The sequence below is a fragment of the Lycorma delicatula genome, chromosome 9, assembly GCF_047948215.1.
Source record: "Lycorma delicatula isolate Av1 chromosome 9, ASM4794821v1, whole genome shotgun sequence".
NCBI classification, from domain to species: domain Eukaryota; kingdom Metazoa; phylum Arthropoda; class Insecta; order Hemiptera; family Fulgoridae; genus Lycorma; species Lycorma delicatula.
Window position 1 is genome coordinate 132,541,488 of NC_134463.1, and position 18,260 is coordinate 132,559,747.

General features: G+C 26.9%; 1 protein-coding gene across 4 annotated transcripts in view; it reads left to right on the plus strand.

Moving 5' to 3' along the window:
* Window positions 1-18,260, plus strand: part of LOC142329676 (uncharacterized) — a 317,008-nt gene that overhangs the window by 281,434 nt on the left and 17,314 nt on the right. For all 4 annotated transcript variants that reach the window (XM_075374367.1, XM_075374365.1, XM_075374364.1 and 1 more), the window contains 3 exons: window positions 1,319-1,509; window positions 9,583-9,721; window positions 13,956-14,146. In XM_075374367.1, the coding sequence (XP_075230482.1) occupies window positions 1,319-1,509; window positions 9,583-9,721; window positions 13,956-14,146 (521 nt within the window). The remainder of the gene's footprint in view (window positions 1-1,318; window positions 1,510-9,582; window positions 9,722-13,955; window positions 14,147-18,260) is intronic.

Below are 18,260 nucleotides of genomic sequence, written 5' to 3' on the forward strand. Positions count from 1 at the left end.
ATTTTTTTCTACTTCACTTTTATTTTATATTGTATTTGTATTTACTGTCGCCCTTTTCTTCATCCCTTTGTTGATAATTGAATAATAATGCTTTGTATATAATAAATACTCATTTGTTTTGACTTATGTATTATAAGTAGTCATCAAAATGTCACATTTGTTGACTGCTACACAGAAGAAAGAAAGGTTGGAACTTGTGTTAGTAAAGTGGCTGTATAACAAAAAATATAAATCAGTTTTTAATTTTTTTATTTCGTACTATTGCTACATTATACACTGGTGTAAAAAATTAAAGGGACTGCTATATATTATGATTAAAAATTATTATATTCAAACTGTTTTAACTTTGCAACCAATGGGCTTAGAGAGATGAATAAAAAAAAATTAAAGCTTGAATACTCAACTTTTTAACAGTTTACTTCAGATTTCAAAAATCATCAAATTAAAAAAAAATCTGTGAAAAGAAAAGTTTTAAAAATTTGTAACTTTTTGTTTGTGTTGATCAAACACAGGGGGGAAACAAAATTTGTTGCAGTAAACTGCATTAAAATTGTTTGAAAGCTTAAGACTTTAGCTTTAATTTCTTTTTTTTATATGTCTACAATTTTTTTAAATGGAACTATTCCACTTTAAAGAGAAAAGGCCACTTTTGTCTTCAATGCTGCATATCTCCTGATCTAAGCTACATATTAATGCAAATAAATATGGAAGTTAAAGGATTTTGATGTACTTTAATGAAAAATTGTGAGGTATTTAATGTAGGGTTGCAGTTTTTGGATTTTGTTCAATTTGTCCCAGATATTGAAATCTTTAATGATTGAGTCTGCAACATGATGTTGGGGTAAGCTGAGAGCAGGTGATATATGTTCTTGTAATTTAATTTTTTTTAAATATAGGAATAAGTTCATGATCAAATAATAAGGTCTGATCAAATACAGAAGTGACCATGTAAATTTTGTTTGGATTGCAGTACAGACTTAAGGATTGAAAGATTTGTCATTTCATTTATGATTATTGTTACTAATTAGTGTGTATGTCTCTCTCTCTCTCTCTCTCTCTCTCTCCTTGCTCTCTGTGTGTGTATGTGTATGTGTGTGTTTGTGTGTGTATGCCCTATATAAATGTATATTAGATAACTCAAATTTTATAATGCAAAGTCTTAAATTTTACCTTTTTGTGCATTGCATAAGAGTGTTATTTCCATTGTTAAAAAATGTTTCTGTTAAATGAAATAAAAAAATGTTGATATTCCTGTATTTAAAATGACTTATAGGAAACCTTATGATTTGTACTTCTTAATTTATTGTTTTATTTGTAGATGAGTAACATGATTATACAACTGAGAGAGTATGAAACTGGTGAATTTGGTTTAAGTCAAGCAATGGAACAGATTAAGGAGCTAAGAAAACAGAAAGCTGTATGTGATAAACACATTGAACAACTAGTCCAAGCCGGTAATCAGTTGCAAGAGGAAGCTAACCAGCTGGAAGAAGAAAACTTGAACTTATGGTATTATTAGTTATTTTCTCCAAACAGAAATTTTTAATATTTATTTACACTTGTGGTACATATGTATTTAAGTATGTGTATGTAATATATATATATATATATATATATATATATAGTGTGTGTGTGTATGGGGGGGGGGTGTCTGTGTGTGTTACATATATTTAAAAAAACATAAAATGTTATGAAATTATTAAAAAAGAACAAATATGGATAGCATAATTTTTCATGGGCATTATGATAAAAATATGCACTGCCATAAAAAAGGATATACATTTAACTTCCAAATTTAAACTGCACGTAGTGCTATTTAACATAGTATTTGGAACCTATTTTCTAAATGTGATAATCGCACATTGTAGCCTTATTTCACACCTTTTTTTTTATTTTTAAGATGCATTTTTGTCAGATGTTCATGGTATTATGAAACCAACAAATTTAGAAGGGATGTAATTTAATACCTTGCTTGCTTATTACTAAAAAATTAAAAATGGTTGACTGAAATTATGCTTGAAATCTTAATATTTTTTATCTGTAATCTTTTATTTAATTTGTTTTTTCTGTTTAATGTAATCTTCAGTAATATAAGTGAAACATTTAGTGATAATTAAAAAAACAAAAAACTACTTCTTTTTTTATGCCAATTTATGTTATTTTATGAACCACAGAAAAAAAAAATATAATTCGTTTAATTAAATAAAAACTATTGTATATGAAGTTAAGGGAGAAATATCTCCTTAATTATTAGGCAAGATAGAAAACATACATTTTTTAAAGATATTTCAATTCTTGGTCTTAATTCTTTTACCTATAATATCTAGATAAAAATATTGTACAAAACTTTATACCTTGTTCAAATTCACAAAATGTTTAGAGTAGTTTTTTCTTCATCAGTTTTATTCATCTTTTTGTCTGCGTTCTTTGGCAGTTCATTTCTTGACTCCTGCAGCTGGCTTTATGTGATCTATTCATTTTAATAAATATTTTTATTAATGTAAACTATTTTAAATGTTGTTTTAAATGATGAATGAGAAATTTGCAACATAAATCTATTTAAATTATAATGTGTGCTGATAAGTATATTTGAGTGTACTCAATTTAATGTAATATTGACATTGAATTTACTACTATAAATACTAAACGTTCCTGAGTTTAATCATTATTAGCTCTCTTTCCTTAACTTATAGTTGTGACATTAAAATTTAATTTATTACTTGCTTTTCTTCAACTTGCAATGCTTTTTTTTCATGTTTGTCCTCAAATCTTGTATCCTTAATTTAACATATTTCTTGAACTTGCCAGTTGATGAAATTTTTCACAATTACTAAGGTCGGGTGACAATACAATATTCTACCATTACTTTTGCAAACATCCCTTCGTACGGGGGTAAATTAAGGGTGCAGGTGTAATAATTTAACATACTTCACTATAAAACTTCATTATGCAAAAACTTTACTATTTTGTTACTTTGTGTAGTAAATGTTTGATTGAAAATTTATTTGATATTTTTTAAATATATTAGAAATTTCAATAGATTATGTTATCTTTTGAAATCCAAATTACCCTACTAATTAAACTCGTGTAATATATGATAATAATTTGATGTATGTCTAAAAAGTATAAAGTAAATTTTAAAAAATTTTTGTAATATATGAACAGTAACTGCCAATCACATTTAAGAAAAGCAGTATATTAAAATATAGGAAAGAAATTTTTAATAAAATGTAGGAGCTAGTACATGTTACCCAAATATACTAATAGACATTTGAAGAAACCAAAAATTTATTTATTCATTTAACATCAAATTATATATTTTTTGATATGAGTAGTTTGTATGTTTACTTTAATAATGACGTGTAAAATATGATTATTTATTTTAGTTGAAACTTATGGATCTTGCAATTTAAGTAACAGTGCAACAAGCAAAGCTGTGTATTATTAGTGAAAAAATATTTATAATCGAAAGAAAACAGAGGATTTTCTTTAAAAAAGTCTTTTTTTAGTTGTACTGTTGAATTAAACAAAGGGTTTTGACCTGAACTAGATATTAGTGCAGAAAATTGGCGGTTACTTATAAGGAAGGTTTTTATTCTTGGTATTACGGTAGTGTAGATGCAAAGCTTGCATAAAGTTGTATCAGTAAATTTCACAGATATACTGTTTAGTTGTTTTGATCCTTGTAAAGACAGATGTTCTCTAATTAGCAAAAGGAGTTCTCTATTTAAAAATAAGAAATGCAGTTATAGATCTAAACTTGTTGAACCCGGGATTATCTTCAATATTCAGAATTTATAGTCCTGGAACTAGTGCACTTTTTCATGACTAATTTACATCAGGCTGGTAATGTGTTAAAATTTTAGTTTAGTAAGCAACAGACAGAAAATATGAGTAGATTGTGTAGATTGTGCAGTTGCTTTTATTCATAAGATGATAGTCTTGTAATGGTTTGTGTGATTTTTTTATTCATTTATAACACCTACTTTTATTTTTATATAAATTGTTGGCCACAACTAACACAGAACCAATGAGCAGACATTTTTGTCAACTCAGGATCATGGTAGATGTCCTGATACTAAAGTTTTTGTGATCTGTTTCTAATTAAATAACCATCTGCTGATTGTTTTTAATGCTTTATATGATAAAATCATGGGAAGTAACAATAGCAAATGAAAATAAAGTTATTGTCTGATTTCTTATGTTTTATTTATTATTTTTGTTAAAAAAATATTTAAATAGTTTTATTAAATATGTTTTTGTTATTTTTTAATCTATTTCAAAAATAACAATGTTTATTAGGTTACTTATTTTTACATTGAAAAGAAGATATTGTAGTGGACGCTGAGAGAACCTCCAAATGGACCATTGTGGCGAGATGGAATTGCATTGTAAAGATCACTCGTAAATCATCTGACCTGTGATATTAAACCAATAAAAATGTCTGCTGACTGTTTATGTGGTGTTTATTTTAGGTCAATTATAAATTGATAAAATTAAGCCAAGAAAATTATGCTAAGTCTAAAAATAAGCAAAACTCTACAGGAACATGATGCTACAAAGTAATCATGAACTAACCAAAATATCTGCCGATTGGTTCTTTGTTTTTGTGTTGGACTGATATTTTGAGTAAAAAAAAAGAATAGCTTGTTATAAATACATAAAAAATCACACAAAACATTAGAGGTTTATCATTTTATTATCAATAAACGCAGTTGCAAAACAGAATTTTTTACTTATCTTTTCTGTCTCCTATTTACTAAACTAAATATTTAACGCACTTCTGCTATTGTGAATTAGTTATAAAAATGTGTGCTAGCTATAGGACTATTACAGTCGAGAGATGAAATTAATAAATAAATAATGTTTTAGTTGTAAATGGCAATGTTAATAATAGTTGTATGAAAACATACACTTAATTAATTTGCTCTGGTATTGTTTTCTTTTTGCTTTAACAAAATTTTTAATTATAAATATTATTATAATAATTATTTTGATATACTAACCTAGAAAAATTGAAGTATCTTCATTTTTAAGATTTTAAATACTTTTAATTATAAGTTGACCTCTTGATTTTTTTTTATTTTAAGTTCCAAAATGTTACATATGCCACAATTTATGGCATTTTATTTATTTGTTTTTATAAGAACATTTTCCAATCACTAATGTATATTTTTTAATGGAATTTCAGAGAAAAATTAGGTTTGGATGTGGATGAAGTATTCACTTAACTAATTATATGACTTTGTTGTAACTACATCAGTATTATTTAGAATTTAAAAGATTCTCAAATCATGAAAATCTTCCCATAGAATTTGACAGTTATCCATAATCATATTTTTGGAAATCTAATTTTTTAGGCACTACAAAAAAAATCATTTGTGGGTGAAATTTTTGATTAGAAAAACAATAAACCCACTGGGTTAGTCTTAGTGGTTAAAATTGTAATCACAAAATCAGCTGATTTTTGAAATTGAGAGTTGTAAGGTTAGAGTCCTTATATGGATTTGAAAGCTAGGACTGTGATTACTGATGGTTTTTGGTGGTTGGGTTTCAATTAACCGCATGTCTCAGGAGTGGTCAGTCTGATTCTGATACTCTTACACACCAGACTGTGTACAGATGCCTTGGCATCTCTGCAGAATACTGTTGACATCATGTCACTGTGCTGTTACTTTGTTCTGGTATGCATAAAATAAAATAAATAAAATTGATGTAAGATCATTTTCATTTCTTGTATTATGTGTGCTTCTGAAAAATGTAAGTTGTGTAAGTGATATTAAAAACTATTTAGTACATTATTAGTATTATTAGAATTTTTTTCATTTTTAATAACTTACTAACTTTAACATTGGCCAGGTTGGTAACTATTTCACACACATTTCAAAAAAAAAAAACAAACACACTTAAATGTTCCAACACACAACCAAATTATTTTACATATTTAATAACAGATTATACAATTTACTTTTCTAGGAAAAAATCTATACATTAAAAAATGTTTAATTATACTAAACAGCTAACAATACAGCTAACTTAATGATAAACTGTTTTCAGTTCACTCACCCTATTTGATAATATGACAAAATCAGAATTTAAGAATAAAGCCCTTTAAATTCTATCTATATCATTAAGAATGTTTAATATTAAAGAAAACGTTCATATTTAAGAAATCTTGAAGTAAAAGTTCTTGCAAAATTAACATAAAAGTTTCAATTTTGTTACTTCAAGTTTTGGAATTAACAATACAGAATAAAGGCGATTGATTATATCTTTAAATATAAATACTATATCTCTATAATTTTTCACAGACTGGGAAAACTTGCTTCAGACAATGAAATTTTAGACAGAAAAGTCAAATCAGTATTGGATATGGAAGTGGATCAGAGAAATATTGAATGATGAGAAATAAACCATAAAGCTTGGAAATAAAGAATCAATCTTGGGATAGACAATACCATCCAAAGAATATCTTGAGTCCACCCCAAAATGTAGAGTGAATCTTCTTTCACCTACTGTTCTGCAGAACATTAGCACATTTTTACCCAAAATGGGAGATGGATACTACTAATCAATGATTTTGTGTTAACTAGGTTAAAACAAGTTCAGGTTTCTAAAAGAGACAACATTGTCAATCCTTGGTTTTTTATTTAAAAGAAACCAGGTGAATTATGAACTACTCAGCCAGATCTCTGCTGGAGAGTCTTTGTGAATTTATTTTAGGCTTTAAATGAGATGTTGAGTGCAGAATGCTACCTTTAAAATTAATCTGGATTGTAACTTTTCACTAACTGCAAGCTACAACTCTTGACAGAGGAGTGACAGATTAAAAAAAGAAAACTTTTTTACCAAGGAGCAGATTTATGTCACTCTTAGTCAAGTTAAAACTTTAGAGGACATCGCCTTGTCTAATTTGGACCCAAATATGTTATTAAATAGACCACATAATGAGAAAGCTGTAACAGAAATGGTGAGGTTATGTATCTATCCAATTTATAGGTTTCGTTATTGCAATTAGACATTTGGACAATATTTGTGAGTACCCAGTTAAAAAAAGTGTTTACAATAATTATAGAATATTATTTATTGCAAAATTATAATATTTAACTCGATTCATACACGGTAATGTCAGCTGAGAGCTTGTTGTATGACTACTTAATAATATTACAAAATTAGAATTTATTATTGCATGCATAATATAAATATTTATATTGTAATTTTGCTATTAAGGATATATATATTTTATTAAAATGTACTACTGAAATTTTAATAAAGAAAAACATACTAACAGCAGAATGTATTTTTAGTTTTAGTTTCAACAACTATTCCATGTCGATCCTAAATGTACTAATTAATAATATTAACACTGAACTTATCAAATGGCATGCTGTTTACACATCATCCTGATCCCTTGGGGAAAGATACCCTCATCACCCACTCTGTTCCAAGACCTTATGGGCTTTACCAGAGGTCATCTTCGAAACCTCGGCTTTTGACATATTCCTGTCTGCTTCAGCTAGGATGTCACCGATGCAAATGCCACAAGTGACATTCCCATCGATGTACTACTATTTAATGAACTCAAAGCAAAACACATCTCACTGAGTTTTAAGCAAGACTGAAAATACCTAACTAAACAAAGGAATTGAACTCCTCAAGCTTCTCTAAATTCCACCGATTCATCTGACACCTTTTCTTCAGGTTTTTAAACCCCAATCTACATTTCATTATCACCAAATTATGGTCGCTATCAATGTCTGCTCCAGGGTAAGTTTTGCAGTCAACTTATCTCATGCCATGTGATTTTTCCTGTGGGATTTGTGAAAGATATTGTTTATGTGCCTCTGATACCTACTAATCTACTCTGTTTGAAGCACAGGATAGAAGCAGCTGTTGGTTCCATTACTCCATACATGGTGATTAAAATTTGGAGCAAACTATCCTATCAATTGGATGTGTGCCACATGATGAAAGGTTTGAGAAAGAAAGACTTTGATTAATTATTTTAAGTCAAAGTTAAGAGATATTAAATAGCTTTAAAACCCCAATACTCTTTTTTTTATACCTTGTATATGTCAGATTTTGTAAAGAATGATAAGTAATTTTATTCTGTATGTAACAAAAAAGAACTGCTCTAGCATTTTCCAGGAAGGTAAACTGTAGGAAAATCCTAATCCAACTAGTTACTCCTAATGATAAAAATTAATTTTTTAGCTCATGAAAAAATGCCAAACCCGATTGGGATTTGAAATCAAAATTTTCTGGATGAAAGTGATAGAGATACTACCACTTTGCTGTAGAGATTGGCACAATCAAAAGCAAAAAGACTTTTTTTTAATGATGGGAGAAATAAATGAATAAAATCAGTACTGAATAAAATAATTTAAAAATTGTGAATAACAAATATTTCAGTACTTATTTAAACAAGTATGGTGAAAATTCAGGATTATATAAACGACTAGATAGAATAAACTATGTTTATTTATTACCATTAATGATGTACAGCATAGAAGTCATTATAGTGCAAATTAAATAGATTGTACACTAATTAATATTTGTAAATGAGATGAAAGCAAAATGTTATTCAAAATAAAGTTTTCTAAAAGCATGCAACATTTTATACCTTGTATGCACCGGTAAGTTGAGTAGTTATGTGGATTTTACTTCTCAAAGTAGACATTTTATTTAAAGTCTGTTGGTTTGAGGTTTTGAGAAAGAGTATCTGTTACAGTTGATTGCTTTTGTGAGGGTGAGGTAAAATAAAATCTAATTTTTTGTTGTGTTTATATTCATGTGTGAAGTTTAGTAATTATAGGAAATAAAACTATAATAACATAGTAAATTTAATGTATTTAAATAAATCATCACATCCACTACTGTATTTCAAAATTAAATGTAAATTATTATAATATAAATGCAATTAAATTATAACATTTATTAATTTGAAAAATATCTCAATTAATATTTTTTTTTTTAATTAACCTAAACTAATCTGATTTTTATTAAACCAAAAAACTATTATTAAACTAAAAAAAAAACTTGTTTAGTTTTCTTATCAGACCTTACTTAATATTTGTATACGTTAATGCAAACAAAGTGAAAAATTATTGGTGTTGGAGATGACCAAATACTGTTTTAAATGAGTTCATATTTAAAATAACATATGTTTTAAGTTCTTATGTTTTGTTTTGTTAAAATAACTTAAAAATAAAATTAAAAGTAGGAAAATATTAATCTCCAAAGTTTCTAAAGCAAGTATGAGATTTATTTTAATTAGTCATTAACTTATCTTATGATGTGATGTATGTTCTTTTAAATATTTTTCCTATTTTGTAATGATTTGGCAACAACTTTTGTAATGATTTGGAGATCAACAGCACTCATCTAAGTGCTGTTGCCAAATCAGATGAGTGCTGTTGATCTACATAAATAGGTTATGCAGTAAATAATGAATGTTTACTTTTTATTCAATTGTTATAAAAAAATAACATTTTTGAACATAAGAAATCCATCAAAATAGTACTCTATTTAAACTAACATTTCTTTGTTTAGAAATGTGTTTTATTACATTTTGTGTTATAGGCACTTAAAAGAAGATACCAGGAAGCCATCTGCTATTAGTATATTACAGCATCAACTACAGGAAGCTCAAGGCAATATAGCTCTTTTGGAAGCAAAGGTTAGAGATGCTGAAGAAGATGCACAGTCAAAAGCTGAAGAGGTGAAAATAATTGTTTATCACATATGATCACCCTTTTCTTGCTTATGTTATTTATTGTTATTGTCCTTTATGCATTACTATATATGTAATTTTTTAATTTAAAAGGTCTAATGTAATTTTTATGGCTAGAGCTATCATTAACATTAAGATATCTCTGTAAAATAATAATTACACCAATGTGTTAATTATTCATCTTCATATAGAATTTGGTGAATAAGATTCAACTGAAAGTGTAAATTAGTTCAATTATGGACTTATGCGACTTTTGTGCTTGTATAACTTTCTGAAACAGTATTATTTGTTCTATAAATATTTTAATATAATTTTATTCATTTTTTAAAATATTGGTCAGTTTATATGATTATAAAGAAAGAAATTGGTTAACACACTTTTATATAGTCATGATATATTTATTTTTTCATACAAATTTACAGTAGGCTGACAACTTCTCCATAAAAAAGGATGATGTGTGTGTTTGTTTGTTGTATGTGCTCACATTTTTATTTTAGCTGCTATTTGTGCAGAGCAAACCAATGATGGTGCACCGGGTTGCTGCACGCAGTGCATAAATGATTCATTCATTTATACTTCTCAACAATTCATTCATTCATTCGAACAATTTATATTTCTTAATATGAACAATTTATATAAAATTATATTTGTGTTTTGAGGATAAAAAAGGAAACCATTAGTGTTGAGCTGTGTTAAGAATCACAACTCAAAAAACAGTAAAAATGTTCAGGATTTTGAAGCCTTCATTGCAAAAGATTTGTTGTTGTTAGTAGGATAAATTCACGAACATTAATTTAGTTACAATTTGAAAAAAAATTCAACAAAATCATGTGTAATGAAACATAAACCACATTAAATTTTCACAGTTGGCAGTAGGTCTGCTTTTAGTCTAGTCTAGTCCAATAATAATAATTACTAATGATTTTTGTTTCATGTGAAAATACTTGCCCAGGGCTTGAAACCATGAACTAATGAAAAATAACTATTATATATCGGAAATTAAAAAATTAAACATGTTTAACTCAATATTTCATAATGAATCAAGAATGTTTAGTAATCCAAGTGACTCATTAAATATCAGAAGAATTACAGTTGACAGAAAATAAACTGAAGAAATATAAAGTGGCGAATGAAATTTAATTTTACCTAAAGAGAGTTCAAGTTGTTAATTCAGTTCACTTATCAATTTATTATTAGTATTGGAATGTGTTATAAAATGCAACCATAATAATTTGTTTTACATCTTTATATTTAAAAATAATATTATTAAATAATAATATATTTATTATAAATAAGAATATTAATATATATAATAAATATAATATAATATATATATTTAATATATTTTTATAATATAATGTAAATATTTTTGCAAATATTTAAGTTTAATTTTTTTTCTTCTATTTTGTTATTAATTTTATATCATTTTTGTCTGGCAATGATAATTATTATTTAAACTATGAATAAATTATATTTAAATTGTAAATTCCTCACTGAAAATATTGATTTTAGTATTGTTTATATTACTCCATAAGTACTTTTTTTTAAATTAAATATACTCGTACTTTAAATCATTGAGACTCAAACTTTTTTACCCATCACCCACATTGAGAATCAAAAATTTTCTAGCGCCCCAAAATGTTTAAACTTATCATCTGTTAAAAATAATAATTACAATTGGTGTTTTTAAGATGCGCTCTTTAAAACAGCAATTACATTATTGTTTTTAAGAGTGGCATACTCCTATTTTGAAGTATTTTTGTTAAAATTGCTTTCAAAAAGATTACAATTCAGGCTCACAACTAAATGTTGGTGATGATTGACTTAATGTACAGCAAACACTTCTGGAACTTTATTTTTTAAGTATGCTTTGAAACCTTTGTGACACCCTGTCATAGCCAGCTGGAGCGCCATCAGTAGCAATTGACATAATATTTTTCAAAAGAATTTCATTTTCATCACATAACGTTTCCAGTGTATTATGTATGGTTTCTCCTTTTGCATCTGTCTCTAAATTTCTAGTTCTTGCCATTTTCTCATCTTTGATAAACCTCACATATGACAACAGTGCTTCATTAGTTGGTAAAGAGGACATATCCAACTGGAATGAAAACTGGCAAGTCTTCAGATGATTGCATAATGATTCTTCAATATTTTCAGCCATCTCATCAATTCATCTTTGCACAGAACTATTGTTCAAAGGAATTTTCAGATATACCTACTGCTGGTTTATGGAGCACAGAGGTTATTACTTCGTTTACTGCCGGTAAAATTAAAGCTTCTCCAATAGTGTGTCGTTTGCCTGTTTTAGCAATTAACAATGAGATATTGTACGAAGCTTGAAGTCTGTCATTGTCTTGCTTGGAAGCCTCTAAAACACATTTTTATATAGTTGGTTGAGCTACGTACATCTTTTCTAGGTTTTGAAAATGGGCCACATCTTTGTCTTTCTTATCTGAGTGGATTTTATTAAAATGATCTTGTCGCCTGGAAGGCTTCAATTGCACGAGAAAATACTAATGAAAATAAAAGAAACAAGTACTGCCTTTATATAGGTTTGAAATTCAACATGAACCGATAGGAATAAACATGCAATTACTCATTTACTGCACGTGACAAAATTCATACTGAGCAAGTTAGAACAAGCACCGATAATCCTGTCAATTCATGCAGGATAGGATAAATCACATTAACAAGTCATATGAAATTGACTTAAACATTGATGACTTAAACATTTTAATACATGTTTGAGAAATTCTACATGATTTATAAACTAAACGGCATTTTAAACAGGATGACATAAGCTGTAAATTGGTATAAAAACATACAATATCCAATAATTGGTTTGTTTATAATTAGTGTTCAAAAATTAAAAATATGTTTTTTTTATTTTTTTCTACTTCACTTTTATTTTATATTGTATTTGTATTTACTGTCGCCCTTTTCTTCATCCCTTTGTTGATAATTGAATAATAATGCTTTGTATATAATAAATACTCATTTGTTTTGACTTATGTATTATAAGTAGTCATCAAAATGTCATATTTGTTGACTGCTACACAGAAGAAAGAAAGGTTGGAACTTGTGTTAGTAAAGTGGCTGTATAACAAAAAATATAAATCAGTTTTTAATTTTTTTATTTCGTACTATTGCTACATTATACACTGGTGTAAAAAATTAAAGGGACTGCTATATATTATGATTAAAAATTATTATATTCAAACTGTTTTAACTTTGCAACCAATGGGCTTAGAGAGATGAATAAAAAAAAATTAAAGCTTGAATACTCAACTTTTTAACAGTTTACTTCAGATTTCAAAAATCATCAAATTAAAAAAAAATCTGTGAAAAGAAAAGTTTTAAAAATTTGTAACTTTTTGTTTGTGTTGATCAAGCACAGGGGGGAAACAAAATTTGTTGCAGTAAACTGCATTAAAATTGTTTGAAAGCTTAAGACTTTAGCTTTAATTTCTTTTTTTATATGTCTACAATTTTTTTTAAATGGAAATATTCCACTTTAAAGAGAAAAGGCCACTTTTGTCTTCAATGCTGCATATCTCCTGATCTAAGCTACATATTAATGCAAATAAATATGGAAGTTAAAGGATTTTGATGTACTTTAATGAAAAATTGTGAGGTATTTAATGTAGGGTTGCAGTTTTTGGATTTTGTTCAATTTGTCCCAGATATTGAAATCTTTAATGATTGAGTCTGCAACATGATGTTGGGGTAAGCTGAGAGCAGGTGATATATGTTCTTGTAATTTAATTTTTTTTAAATATAGGAATAAGTTCATGATCAAATAATAAGGTCTGATCAAATACAGAAGTGACCATGTAAATTTTGTTTGGATTGCAGTACAGACTTAAGGATTGAAAGATTTGTCATTTCATTTATGATTATTGTTACTAATTAGTGTGTATGTCTCTCTCTCTCTCTCTCTCTCTCTCTCTCTCTCTCTCTCTCTCCTTGCTCTCTGTGTGTGTATGTGTATGTGTGTGTTTGTGTGTGTATGCCCTATATAAATGTATATTAGATAACTCAAATTTTATAATGCAAAGTCTTAAATTTTACCTTTTTGTGCATTGCATAAGAGTGTTATTTCCATTGTTAAAAAATGTTTCTGTTAAATGAAATAAAAAAATGTTGATATTCCTGTATTTAAAATGACTTATAGGAAACCTTATGATTTGTACTTCTTAATTTATTGTTTTATTTGTAGATGAGTAACATGATTATACAACTGAGAGAGTATGAAACTGGTGAATTTGGTTTAAGTCAAGCAATGGAACAGATTAAGGAGCTAAGAAAACAGAAAGCTGTATGTGATAAACACATTGAACAACTAGTCCAAGCCGGTAATCAGTTGCAAGAGGAAGCTAACCAGCTGGAAGAAGAAAACTTGAACTTATGGTATTATTAGTTATTTTCTCCAAACAGAAATTTTTAATATTTATTTACACTTGTGGTACATATGTATTTAAGTATGTGTATGTAATATATATATATATATATATATATATATATATATATATAGTGTGTGTGTGTGTGTGTGTATGGGGGGGGGGTGTCTGTGTGTGTTACATATATTTAAAAAAACATAAAATGTTATGAAATTATTAAAAAAGAACAAATATGGATAGCATAATTTTTCATGGGCATTATGATAAAAATATGCACTGCCATAAAAAAGGATATACATTTAACTTCCAAATTTAAACTGCACGTAGTGCTATTTAACATAGTATTTGGAACCTATTTTCTAAATGTGATAATCGCACATTGTAGCCTTATTTCACACCTTTTTTTTATTTTTAAGATGCATTTCCGTCAGATGTTCATGGTATTATGAAACAAATTTAGAAGGGATGTAATTTAATACCTTGCTTGCTTATTACTAAAAAATTAAAAATGGTTGACTGAAATTATGCTTGAAATCTTAATATTTTTTATCTGTAATCTTTTATTTAATTTGTTTTTTCTGTTTAATGTAATCTTCAGTAATATAAGTGAAACATTTAGTGATAATTAAAAAAACAAAAAACTACTTCTTTTTTTATGCCAATTTATGTTATTTTATGAACCACAGAAAAAAAAAATATAATTCGTTTAATTAAATAAAAACTATTGTATATGAAGTTAAGGGAGAAATATCTCCTTAATTATTAGGCAAGATAGAAAACATACATTTTTTAAAGATATTTCAATTCTTGGTCTTAATTCTTTTACCTATAATATCTAGATAAAAATATTGTACAAAACTTTATACCTTGTTCAAATTCACAAAATGTTTAGAGTAGTTTTTTCTTCATCAGTTTTATTCATCTTTTTGTCTGCGTTCTTTGGCAGTTCATTTCTTGACTCCTGCAGCTGGCTTTATGTGATCTATTCATTTTAATAAATATTTTTATTAATGTAAACTATTTTAAATGTTGTTTTAAATGATGAATGAGAAATTTGCAACATAAATCTATTTAAATTATAATGTGTGCTGATAAGTATATTTGAGTGTACTCAATTTAATGTAATATTGACATTGAATTTACTACTATAAATACTAAACGTTCCTGAGTTTAATCATTATTAGCTCTCTTTCCTTAACTTATAGTTGTGACATTAAAATTTAATTTATTACTTGCTTTTCTTCAACTTGCAATGCTTTTTTTTCATGTTTGTCCTCAAATCTTGTATCCTTAATTTAACATATTTCTTGAACTTGCCAGTTGATGAAATTTTTCACAATTACTAAGGTCGGGTGACAATACAATATTCTACCATTACTTTTGCAAACATCCCTTCGTACGGGGGTAAATTAAGGGTGCAGGTGTAATAATTTAACATACTTCACTATAAAACTTCATTATGCAAAAACTTTACTATTTTGTTACTTTGTGTAGTAAATGTTTGATTGAAAATTTATTTGATATTTTTTAAATATATTAGAAATTTCAATAGATTATGTTATCTTCTGAAATCCAAATTACCCTACTAATTAAACTCGTGTAATATATGATAATAATTTGATGTATGTCTAAAAAGTATAAAGTAAATTTTAAAAAATTTTTGTAATATATGAACAGTAACTGCCAATCACATTTAAGAAAAGCAGTATATTAAAATATAGGAAAGAAATTTTTAATAAAAAGTAGGAGCTAGTACATGTTACCCAAATATACTAATAGACATTTGAAGAAACCAAAAATTTATTTATTCATTTAACATCAAATTATATATTTTTTGATATGAGTAGTTTGTATGTTTACTTTAATAATGACGTGTAAAATATGATTATTTATTTTAGTTGAAACTTGTGGATCTTGCAATTTAAGTAACAGTGAAACAAGCAAAGCTGTGTATTAGTGAAAAAATATTTATAATCGAAAGAAAACAGAGGATTTTCTTTAATAAAGTCTTTTTTTAGTTGTACTGTTGAATTAAACAAAGGGTTTTGACCTGAACTAGATATTAGTGCAGAAAATTGGCGGTTACTTATAAGGAAGGTTTTTATTCTTGGTATTACAGTAGTGTAGATGCAAAGCTTGCATAAAGTTGTATCAGTAAATTTCACAGATATACTGTTTAGTTGTTTTGATCCTTGTAAAGACAGATGTTCTCTAATTAGCAAAAGGAGTTCTCTATTTAAAAATAAGAAATGCAGTTATAGATCTAAACTTGTTGAACCCGGGATTATCTTCAATATTCAGAATTTATAGTCCTGGAACTAGTGCACTTTTTCATGACTAATTTACATCAGGCTGGTAATGTGTTAAAATTTTAGTTTAGTAAGCAACAGACAGAAAATATGAGTAGATTGTGTAGATTGTGCAGTTGCTTTTATTCATAAGATGATAGTCTTGTAATGGTTTGTGTGATTTTTTTATTCATTTATAACACCTACTTTTATTTTTATATAAATTGTTGGCCACAACTAACACAGAACCAATGAGCAGACATTTTTGTCAACTCAGGATCATGGTAGATGTCCTGATACTAAAGTTTTTGTGATCTGTTTCTAATTAAATAACCATCTGCTGATTGTTTTTAATGCTTTATATGATAACATCATGGGAAGTAACAATAGATTAGAATTCACTTAAATATACTATGATGCAATATGATGCTCATAATAGTACTAGGATCATTAATGAAATGAAAATTAAAATTTTTATAATTTATAAATGAAACATAATATCTATTATGTTTTTCTATATATGCAAATTTAGTGTGTTTTAATTTTACAATGTTGCATATTTAACTGCTGTATTTACTCACGGATTTTCATCCTCATCAGTGCCAGAATAAAACAAAAAGAACATTTTCAACAGGTAAACTTTAAAAAGAGGTCTGTACAATTAAAAATACCTCAATACTTTTAATAGATGTTTTTAAAGAATATTTAAAATGACTCTTGGTTTAACAAGTAGTAATATTTTTGAATGACCACAAGGTAAAAATTGAGATGGTTTTAATAACAGAAATGTGAATAATTCTTATTACTTTGGATGTCTATTAATTTAAGCGCTGATATTTTGAAGCAGACTATAGTGTGCAGAAATTATCATAAATTAGAATATTTTATTAAAATACTTATTTTAAAAAGAAAATACATTATAAGGAAAATCATACGGTTCTTCAAGGGAAAAGTGTTTGTGTGCATATGTAGAATTGTGTGCTAGTATTATATTCTAATAACCTAATAAACTATTGTATTTTATTGTATTCTCTTAATGAAAATGGTAATGCAAAGACTAAAAAATAATACCGATCATTTCATGTTAAATGTTCTACGTTTAGATATAATGCTTCTACATTTGTCAGTTTAATTTTGTTAATTTTTGCAAATTATAAAAATGCAGGATAAAAATAATAAGAAATTTAAATCAGGATAAAGTAAACATCTTATTAATGTAATTTTAGCTAATATTAAATCTATTAACATCTGGAGAAAATTTGTTATAGAATATAAATCCTACCGTAAACTGGCTTCTGTACATTTTTTTACTATAATAAATTATAAACTAGCAATTTTTTTAATTTCTTATTTGTACTGTGAAGTTTAAAATTCTGTGAATTAATTTTTTGTGAAAAATCTTTTATTACTTTGTCGAATTTCACATTTCTTTTTTTTTAATGCTGTACACATTCATTAATATCCGTGAATCAGATTTCTATGATTAGAGAACCGTATAAATATATTACCCTTTAAATAAATTGTTGTATTTGAATCAAAATGTTAGGTCAATTTTAATTTTTTTTGCACCACATGTATTAAACAGTATATTTTCTAAACCACAGTTACTAATTGTACAGAATAAGCTACTTCACAACTCATGAATTGTATTCATAATCTTGTGTTATAATATTTTTTTGGAAAAGTCAAGGTCTGAGCATTGAAAACGTCTGCCAAGTATCATCAGGTATGCTGTCATAACAGCATACCTTTGGTCATTCAGGTTCATCATTATATATTTTTCTATTTATTATATTCAGGAAACCTTTTTTTGGTAATTTCTCGCTTTATAATGGT